The following is an 11,150-nucleotide window of genomic DNA, read 5'->3' on the forward strand; positions in this document are numbered from 1 at the left end:
TAAAAATCCCAAGATGCTTCACAGGTGTGTTACCTAAGAAAATTTGACACTGAGCCTCTTAAGGATATGTTAGGGCAAATTATCATGTCTTAAGGTTCATAACTGTGATACCAAAATATTAGATATTTTCACAAGTGAGGAGTAACCAATGGATCACATAAATTCCATTATACAACTGGAGATACTTAGCTATCATACAGGATAGATTCTGCTTATGTTAATTATGGTACCCCTGAAAACCAACACTCAATGGTAATTTTTGTAGCCCACAGAAATTAATTATTATCTTTGTGTGCCACATTGGTAACAATTTATGACTTTGCTTCAATCCTACTCCTTCAAATAATTCATGGAATTTAGAGCAAACAAGAAACAATATGCCCTATATACACAAAAGATCCTGGCTTGGGTCCTAATGGAGACCTAATACAATGGCTGTAATCAATACCATTGGCTAATTGATCATTCATGAATGTGCTGTTCATGACAACATCCTGTATGTAAGTAGACCCCCATATTTTATTAACTTACACAATCACCATGCTGCATAGGCATTTAATTGGCAAAGTGCCCTAGAGCATTAATGAAAAGAAGCAAATTGAATGCATGACTTTGAGAATAATGAACAAAAAGATCTGTTTATTTAGCAAATAGATGCTGAACTTTCTCCAATAGTCAGCACAGTACATGAATTCCAAGAATGAATGAGCTCTGATGCAATATCTACTGTACACTGCAGAAGCAAGTATATGTTCCAAAGGCAAGGTTTGCTAACATTGTAATTGTTACATATTGCCTTTTAATAAAATTCACTTAGACAGATACAAGCTCATAAGTAGTTTCACAGATAAAATTCATCTAATTTAAATGCTTAATTTCCTGAGACAATTTTAATTTAGTAAACAACAAAATAAAAATTACATAAATTATGTACAAAGTCTGGTATACAGAGGGTTAATGAACAGAGCTAATATTTGACTACTTAATAATTACCTTTCAAAGTTTCTTTATTGTTCTCATACTCCAAGGAAGAAAAATTCTGATTTCCAAAGTTTTGTTTCAAAGTAGCACTGTGCAATATATTCTTTGATGTTTCAACATTGCTGTCTTGCTCTAAGTAACTTTTCTCTTGAAAAGTACAATGCAGTGTTGAAACTCCTGGTATATTTTCTGTCAAAGGTACAGTTGCTATGTCTGGGTTGGGAATTGGGTTGTCTTCAGAATCCTGCTCATAAACAATGTATGTACTATCTGTTTGCTCACGGAAATGTGTCGGCAGTATGAATGAAGTAGTGTTACTATTTTCTGGTTCATGTTTTCCACAAGAGCTGTTGTTTTCATCTACTGTTTCTGTCTGATTTGTGTTTTCCTTCACTAACAGAACATCAGTTGGTTGCTGTTCTCTGGTCTGATGTTGGCCTCGTATTTTTTCCAGATGTTCCATGTACAGAAGATATTTTTGATATACACTTAGCTGAGACTCACATATCTCCAAAGAGAAACAAGTGCTGTTTTCCAAATTGTTCACATCATCTAACTTATACTCTTCAATTTCTGACTTTTCTTTTAATCCAACTACTACTATTTTCTCTTTATTGGAACCATCTCTGGAATTTGAAAATGCTCTTCCATCAATATTACTGGTAGCATTACAATGTTGTGGTGTTATCCCAATCAGGACACATCCACATTCTGTACACCAGTTAACAGTGGAGCTGTTGTCACTTCTGCACTCAGGACAACGTTTGACCAGATTATTTGCTTGGAGGAAAGAGCTTCTACTTTCATCTGCTATTTGGTTTCTAACACTTTCTATAGGCTCCTCCTTTTCAAACTGTATACTGGATGTTTCTGAATCATTGAAATCATATGATGATAACATAGGTAATGGAGACAATTTCAAAGTATTTTGTGCCTTATTCTTGGTTGTTTGATACCTTACTTCATTTTCATCATTATTAGAGTTGGCCTTTTTATTTAATATTGCCAGATCTGGCAAATTTTCACACCATCTGCTGTCCATTATTATGTCACTACAATATTTTGGAGATCCTGATGAATGTGAAAGTAACGTTTTATTTGCATCTGTAATGCACAAGTTTCTGAACTTTTCAGGGAACTGATCACTATATGCTCTTCCCTGGGGAGCTTTCTCTACTTCACTTCCTTTGTCTTGTTCGTTCATCGTTATCTTTTCATTTGAACTTTCAATTATACATTTGGGGGCAAACGGTGATTTGAAATTAAAACCAGCATCGTCCAGGTTTGCTGAAAGTCCAGGTACATCAGCAATTTTTGAGTGTCCCAGTGAAATTTCATAGTCACCTCCTGAAAAGTATTCCTCAGCTTTTTTGGTTTCCCATGCATAATTACGTTTTCCTTCATCACAAAATGTTGATTTGCAATATAGTGCAACATTATGCTTATTAACAGGAGTTGCGAATATATCTCCTGAACTGTCACAATATGCTACAGGAGATTGTTTAAGCGTTACTGCTCTGGCAGATAAAGTAGGCTCCCCATTATTATTTTGATTGTTACTGCTAATGTGGTGTTGTGTCATATAATGCAGATTGACAGGGTTTTCCAATATTTCACCTGAATTGTTATATGTTTCTGGGCATTTTCTAAGTGTTACTGTTCTGGCTGATAAGGTTGGTTCACCATTATTGTTATGATAATTATTGTTACTGCTACACAAAAGTGGAGTGATATTGCTTTTTACAAAAGGTTTCATGAATACCCCATTCACTTGTCTGTTTTCAGTGATGTATTCATCATCTGAACCAGCTTCAAGGGGAATCCAAAAATAATTACCCTTGTTGAGTGCACTCACATTACTAGTCATAGAATGACAAGTTTCATTTGGTAACTCAGTCATCAGCTCTTTACTTTCCCCTGAATCTTTAAATTTCCATTTGTTATTTGAAGCATTATATGTGTGTACTTGCTCAGTATTTTTTCTTTCAAAAGTATTACTGGAATCAAAGTGACAATTGGTTGAAAGGCCAATATTTGTTGATGTACGTTGTTCTTGCACATCATTCTGGACGGTCATAAAGGAAGAAATTGGAACCAAATTCCTATGTGGCCTTAATAAGTCAAACGAGTTGAAGCTTTCAGTTGAAATACCTGCTGAGTATTTTGCTTCATCAAATGCACTACTTACAGCAGCTTTGTGGACAAATGTATTTGTATGTGAGGAGCAATTAAAAGTAGTTGTTTGTGGAGCATCAGGATTCAAGTGACTCTCAGCTAATTCTGTCTCATTTATGTTCATAGTGTTTTGATGGTCTTGGGTATGTGAATCGTTCTTATCCTTTTTTAGGATTTCTTGAGCCCAGCACACGATGTGCCTGAGCTTCTGAATTTCTGATACAGAGGGATTCTCCAGGAAATTATAATCTGGCCTTGGCGTGCAAGCATCTTTCCCATCACTCTCAGAAATGTTCAACAATGTTTCTAGATCTCTAGAGTGCATCTGCCTTGTATCTTCAGCTCTTGTATGTTGAATTAATTCATTGATATGACATTCTTTTTCTACCAAAGGAAAATTTTGCTCAGCATTAAGCGCAACTCTATGATCAATGTTAACTTGTTTGTCATTAGGTCCCAAACTGCCAACATCTCTGGATAAATTTGTGCAGTTATGGTTACGGTCCACAAAGTAAGCCAAACGCTTTGCTCGAAGAGTCTTCAGATCACGGGTACGAGGAGTGTCTGTTTTTAAGATGGTGACAGAACTTAAATCCTTTGACATTCCTGCAGTTGTAAACTTGTTCTGGAAGATATTAGAAATTCATATTATTTTCTGTGAATAATAATGAGTTCACAGTTAGGGAGAAAAGCACACTCATTTAAATACTTTTGTATCATTTGGTTAGCAAAGGCTTCATAATATAATGGTGTTTATCATATAGTTTGCTTCACTACTTGGGGAGTTCATGTCAAATTCAAAATTGAGAAGGCAAGTATCTTCTAATGATACACATGATTGTTATACGTAATGGCTGTAAAGTGATTGTTTTTCCCTAAAACAATGAAATAAGACCAAAGCAGGTCTCACCACAGCTTTAGAATTTAATGGCCGAGAACCCTCAGAAGACTTTGAATGCATGACTCTTTTTCAGTTCTTTCTGGTTGGCTTCACAAGTGCATCATCGGATTAGGAAAAGTTAGATTTATAATATTAATAAACAGAATAAGCAATCAAATCTCATCTTTTCTTAAAAGTATGGTAGATTAAAAGAACATTACCCCAAGCACTAAAATTCAAAACTGGAAACAACTCTTATATACAGTTATAGCAAGTGTGAAGTGTTGCAGTCCCCACAATAATTAAAAAACACCTAAGAGACTGTCTCATGTACTAACATTTTACTTTAAAAATCATAAAATGGAATTATAAATAGAGAACTATACCAAAGGGGGAAATGCTATGCACAATGAGAAACAAAGGCACAAGAGACCAGAGGTATAGGAATCTGAAGCAAAAAAAAACTAACCCCTGGAGGAGCACAGTGGACTGAGAAGCACCTGACCCAAAACATCAACTATCCCTTTACCTCGACAATACTGCCCAATTTGTTTTTTTTATTTTGCACCATGACAAATAAAAGTGGATTAAAAAGATCATTTTATGTGCTACAACTATCACTCCCTCTGTCATTGACCCCCAGCCATGCAATAGAAACTCTCTCTGCCCTTCTCCGGGCAGCAGTGAACAAGTCCAAGCAGGCTCTGGTATAAAATGGGATCCACTTATCCTGGTAATAAAACAACTCTTTTCTAGTACAGATCTGCGGAAATATCCCGGGTTCAACCCATGCCCTTCGTATTTCCCTCCAACTTGTATCTTGCTTCTTGTTTGAAGAGTTGTAACTATACCTGAGAAACTTGGATGTGGTGGAATTCAAACAGGAATGGTTTATAATAAGCACTGAAATCGTTGACTGTTTTACATATCTTGTCATTGCTTCTCCTCTATCTGTGTTTCTCCTCGGAAACTGCCCCTTAATTTGCAGGAAGCCTCCAATTTGCGTAAAGTGCCTGTGGACCTATGCCACGGCGGCAAGCACCATTATTCAGAGCAGACAGGTCTCCACGGCAACCAAACACCACTAAACGCAGACTCACTCGGCTCTTTGAATATACACCGGTCGTCTGTGTCAGGGCCGGTCTGTGTAAGGGAGATAAATGCAATAAAACTCCCCCTTACTTTTGTGGTATCAAACGTTGACAAAGTTTGACAAACGTTGCTTCTAGTCAAAGTTTCTTCCAGACAAGACGACGCGGATAAATTGAGCCGGCGAACCCCACTGGAAGTGAGCGCACGCGCAAATCGCCGCTCCGCCTCGCATGTACTGTTGTATGCTACCGTTTCCATGGAGACAGCCCAGCAACGCCACCCAGCTTTGTTCCACCCCAGGAAGAATGGCCCGGTGACAATCCCCACCCTCACAAATGCATGTGAGGCTGTAGGAGATGGAAGCGATGCTCTAAACATGCGGTCAAGAGTTACTATTTATTTGTTGAAAGGAGTTGGAGGAAAACCGTTTTAGTTTACCTTCCCCCCACCCCCCACCCCAATAAGAAAAGTTAGGAAATCGCGAAGCTTGGAGGGATGAGGTGGAAAGGAGATGAAGTAAAACTGTAAAGACCAATAAAAGTCATTAACTATACAGTACTCCATAGCAGCACGGGGAGTCAGAATCAAATAAAGTTGGTTTGAATCCATAGGGAATAAAAGAACCAATAGGGAAAGATGTAAAATATTACATTTTAAGCGATTTTTAAAAAAATGTTTTGCTTTTATTGGTCTTTTTTTATGTCTCGCCTCACGTTTATCACGCTCTGGATGGAGATATAAAGTAGGTCATTTGTCTAACGAGTTTGCGTGGTGATACTAAGGGCAAACGTGGAATTCAAGTAAGTAATTTGGGAAAAGGAGAAGCTGAAGGAAATAAATTTGACGGCTAATGGCCTGGATGAAGATCAGAAATAGAGCAGGGATCGCGGGAGGCGAGTAGTGTGTGTAGTGGCGAGTGATGGAGTGAGATAGCAGTGAAGATGGTGGTGGTGTGAGATACGAGTAAGAACGGAGCACTACCGTGGGAGTGGGATGTCAGCCGTAAACCGTTTACAAAACAAAGATGAGAGGCTTGAACGAGTAATATTTGACTCGTGTTAGGTACTGTGATTGAAGGGATGTAGAACTATGAGTAACGGTTTTAATTCTGGGACCCTCCCTCACCTGGGCCTATTTTGGTGAACTTTTCGGGGTAATTCTGAGAAGTTACCAGTACAAGAGAGAGCCGCGGGTACAGATTTCCAGCTCCCTGGCCGTTACAATGGGCTGTAGCACTCTGCATTCAAAGGGCCTGTGTCAGTGGCGGCAGCCTTTGTCCTTGGGCTCACCAGCTGTCACAGCTGCCGCTATCTCTGAACATCTGTGAATGTATTTGACATTCAGTAACACTTGGACCTGTTTTAAAAACAATAAAACTATTGTTTAAAAATAAACTAAAAGGTGCACTTATCTGGATAAATACACACATACAAAACAAAGCGCATTGACACCGACATAAACAAAAAAAATCTACTGGGAGGTCTTCAGAAATTTGTGATGCCTTATTGGGCAGCAGCAATGGCAAAGACAGAGAGGTCACAGTGAGCTTCGTCCTATACCAGGACTTCCCAACGAAAGCTGGCTACCTCCTGGTATCAGTGCCGGCATAGTCAGCTTACCTGGGCTGTTACATTCCTAACCTTCAAGTCAAAGTTGGCTCTCTGATGATTAATGCAGGTTAGTTTTTCCTTATTAAAAACAGTTGCTTCAGTGCTTTAATGGTGGAGGAAATCAAGAGAATATGGTTTTTATAATTCTAGATTGTGATATAAAGTCATTACTGCTCAAAATTAAATTGTTTATTTTGTTGACAATATGACCACCAACAACTGAAAATGATATAATGGGAGCTGGCAAAAAAGCCACAAACCATATGGGCCCAATTAATAAACAAATGTATAAACATGGGGCTATAAACAAAAAAAAGCTTTGACCAATGACCAATCTAGATGTTGGAAGGAGGGGATTTCACTCAGGTCCACTGCTCAGGTAGAGAAGCCAGCAGTGGGGTTGCTACAGCAAAAAGAGCTTTGCCCAGTTACCAATCAGTGTTTGGGATTGATTAGCAAGAGCAAAGTAAAGGAAGGCAGGGAGGGGCAAGTGTAGCGGTCATTGTCTGAGTGGACAGAGTCAAAGTGATGATCTTGAGGTTTCCAGGAAGAGAGGCTTCATTCAGAGAAAGGAGAGCTCCAGGTTAACTTTTTTCCCTTCTCTTCTTTATATCTGCTCAGCTAGGACAGCAGAGATGCCAGGCAGGATAGTTGAATGCTCCTCTTCGGGGATGTAGGAAGGCAGGGTGACTTCCGGTGTCCCTGATGACTACAACTGTGAGGTGCATCCAGCTGCACCTTTTAACAATCCGCATTAAAGAGTTGGAGCTGGAACTGGATGAGCTCCAGATCATTCTGGAGGCTGAGGGGGTGATAGATAAGGCATACAGAGAGGTAGTTACACCCAAAGTGCAGGACACAGCAGACCAGGTGACATTCGGAAAGGGGTTAAGGAGACAGTGTAAAGTACCCCTGTGAACATTGCCCCAACAACAGGTATGTCACTTTGGATACTGTTGGGTGGGAGGGGGGCTGCTGTTGGCCTAACAGAGGGAAGTCACAGTGGCTGGGTTTCTGGCACTGAGTCTGCCTCTGTGACTCAGATAGGGAAGAGGGCAAAGAGGCTCACAGTGGTGATACGGGATCAGTTAGTTAGGGGAACAGACAGGAGTTTCTGAGGGCAAGAATGAGATTCCTAGTTGGTATGTTGCCTCCCAGGTGCCAGGGTCTAGGATACTGTATCTTGGATCAAGTCCTCAGCATTCTTAAGTAGGAGGATGAACAGCCAGAATTCATAGTCCACGTACAATAGGTACCAATGACATGGGTAAGATAAGTGATGTAGTTCTGCACAGGGAGTTCAGGGAATTAAATGCTAAGTTAAAGGGCAGGACCTCCAGGGTTGTGATCTCAGGGTTGCTACCCGTGCCATGTGCTAGTGAGGCCAAAACTAGAAAGATTTTACAGTTTAATACATGGCTAAGGAGTCGATGCAGGAGCGAGGGCATAAGATTTTTGTATCATTGGGCTCTCTCCCAGGGAAGGTGAGATCTGTGTAGGCATGTCGGTTTGCACCTGAACTGGGGCGGGATGGAGGTGAGATAGAGGTGGTTTATTAATGCTGCATAGTGGGGTTTAAACTAGAGTTGCAGGGGGATGGGAACCAGAGTGCCAGAACAGTTAGTAGAGAGGTTGTAGAGGCAGATGATGGTAAGACCTCAGACGATGTTAAGAATCAAAATGCTGAGCAGGGTGCATCTAGTGTCCTGAGCTGCATATATTTCAATGCAAGAAGTATTGTAGGAAAGGCAGATAATACTGCTGAAGATGAGGTAGCTGGTTTACAATCGGAGGCAATGTGTAGTGCAAAGAGGCTGCTGACAGGGCAAAATTGCAATCAACAGGATGAGTTGCAACTTAAAAGGCAGACAAAATCAAAGGGGTGAATACAGGAATGAAGGTATGATATTTGAATTTCTGGAAGCAATTCAGAAGGCACAGGATATATACATCCCAAAGAGGAAGAAATATTCTGAAGGAAAGATGACATAACCATGGCTAACAATAGAAGTCAAAGCCAAAATAAAGCCAAAAAGAGGGCATATGATAGAGCAAAAATTAATGGGAAATTAGAGGATTGGGAAGCTTTTAAAAACCAACAGACAGCAACTGGAAAAGGTCATTTAGAAGGTAAAAATAGAATACGAATGAGGATACTAAAAGCTTCCTCAGATACATAAAGTGTAAGAGTGGCAAGTGGATATTGGACTGCTGGGAAATGATGCTGGAGAGGTGATAATGGGGAATAAGGAAATGGTGGACAAACTGAATAAGTATTTTGCATCATTCTTCACTGTGGAAGACACTAGCAGTATGGTGGAAGTTCCAGGTGTCAGGGGTCATGAAGTGTGTTAAGTTACCATTATTAGGGAGCAGGTTCTTGGGAAACTGAAAGGACTGAAGGTGAGTAAGTCACCTGGACCAGATGGTGTACACCCCAGGGTTCTGAAAGAGATAGCTGAAAGAGATTGTGGAGGCATTAGTATCATCTTTCTAGAATCACTAGACTTAGGAATGGCTCCAGAAGATTTAGGAATGGTTCCAGAAGACTGGAAAATTGCAAATGTCACTGCACTCTTCAAGAAGTGAGAGAGGCAGAAGAAAGGAAATTATAGGCCAGTTATTCTGACCACATTTGTTGGGAAGATGTTGGAGTCCATTATTAAGATGAGGTCTCAGGGTACTTGGAGCCACAAGATAAAATAGGCTGTAAATGATAAAACAAGGGACTGTGTAGGGACTGATTCTTTTTACGTTATATGTCAATGATTTGGATGATGGCATTGGTGGTTTTGTTGAAAAGTTTGCAGATATGAAGATAGTTGTAAGGCAGGTAGCTTTGAGGAAGTAGAGAGGCTACAGAAGGACTTGGGCAGATTAGGAGAAAGGCCAAAGAAATGGCAGATGGCAGGAAGTGTATGGTCAGCACTTTGGTAGAAAAATGAAAGGGTTGACTATTTTCTAAATGGAGAGAAAATGAAAAAAACTGAGGCATAAAGGGACTTGACAGTCCTTGTGCAGGATTCTGTAAAGGTTAATTTGCAGGTTGAGTCTGTGGTGAGGAAGGCAAATGAGATATTAGCATTCATTTCAAGAGGACTAGAACATAAAAGCAACAATGTAATACTGAGACTTTTTAAAGCACTGGTGAGGCCTCACATGGAGTATTATGGGCAGTTCTGGGCCCCATAGATTAGAAAGGATGTGCTGAAACGGGAGAGGGTTCAAAGGAGGTTCATGAAAATGATTCCACGATTGAATGGCTCATCATATGTAGAGAGTTTGATGGCTCCTCTGGGGCTGTACTCACTAAAATTCAGAAGAGTGAGGGGTGACCACATTGAAACCTATCAAATGGTGAAAGGTCTTGATGGAGTGGATGTGGAGAGGATATTTCCTATGGTGGGAAGAGTCTAAGACCAGAGGACCTAGCCTCAGAATAGAGGGGCTTCCTTTTAGAACAGAGATGAGGAATTTCTTTAGGCAGAGGGTGGTGAATCTGTGGAATTCTTTGCCACAGGCAACGGTGGAGGCCAAGTCTTTTATGTATATTTAAGGCAGAGATTTATAGATTCTTGATTGGTCAGGGCATGAAGTGATACTGGGAGAAGGCAAGGAGAATGGGAGTGAGAGGAAAATTGGATCAGCCATGATGATTAAAATATGGAACAGACTTGATGGGCTAAACAGCCTAATTCTGCTCCTATATCTTGTGGTCTTTTTGCATGTAGCCAGAAGTATATCATGTAATGTTTCTACTGTTCATTATTCTTACAGAAGGTGCACTTATCATTGAAACTGATAATCAGAGACTGAGTGTGCTCCAGTTATGTTACATCAGTGGAAACTAAACATCATTAATGGGCATCTCCCTCTCAGAATGAAAAACATCCATATACTATTACATTTTCTTTGTGAGTCCTGCAGTATTCTGGACCCAGACTCTCCCGTAGATATTCCAAGGTGCCTCAGAGGATTGATAGTTCCATTTAATATCAAAGACTATATACAATATACAACTTAAAGTTCTTAGCAGACATCCCCAAACACAGAAGAGTACCCCAAAGAATGAGTGACTGTAAAAATGTAGGAACCCCAAGGCCCCCCTGCTCCCACTCCCATGCACAAGCAGCAGCAATGCAACGACCCTCCTGCCCCGCACCTACTTCAGCAAGAAAGTATCAACACCCTCCACCAAGCTGACAAGCAATAGCAGACCGGCCCCCCAAGAAAGACCATGATCTGCAGTACAATAAAAGCTAGTTGTACCCTCAACAATTTGACATACCACAGGCTCTCTCTCTCTTCCCCCCCCCAACCCCACCCCGAATAAAGGGACAGAGAAATTTCACAGTGAGAGCTGAGACTAACAAAACATCCACGTGAAACACTGTCTCAGGAAAGCATCATCC

The 11,150-nt window shown here is 40.3% G+C and overlaps 1 protein-coding gene across 5 annotated transcripts in view; it reads right to left on the bottom strand.

The window, feature by feature from the left end:
• Positions 1 to 672: 672 nt before the first annotated feature.
• The window catches only part of frmd3 (FERM domain containing 3), a 173,847-nt gene continuing 163,369 nt past the window's right edge, over positions 673 to 11,150 (bottom strand). For 2 of the 5 annotated variants that reach the window (XM_073070636.1, XM_073070638.1), the window contains exon 2: positions 673 to 3,781. In XM_073070636.1, coding sequence (XP_072926737.1) covers positions 983 to 3,760 — 2,778 coding nt within the window. In that variant the 5' untranslated portion in view covers positions 3,761 to 3,781 and the 3' untranslated portion in view covers positions 673 to 982. Of the gene's footprint in view, positions 3,782 to 4,887; positions 5,002 to 11,150 lie in introns of those variants that run through there. The other 3 variants (XM_073070630.1, XM_073070663.1, XM_073070646.1) reach the window with 3 other exon arrangements.

Source organism: Hemitrygon akajei, chromosome 2, assembly GCF_048418815.1.
Source record: "Hemitrygon akajei chromosome 2, sHemAka1.3, whole genome shotgun sequence".
NCBI lineage: Eukaryota > Metazoa > Chordata > Chondrichthyes > Myliobatiformes > Dasyatidae > Hemitrygon > Hemitrygon akajei.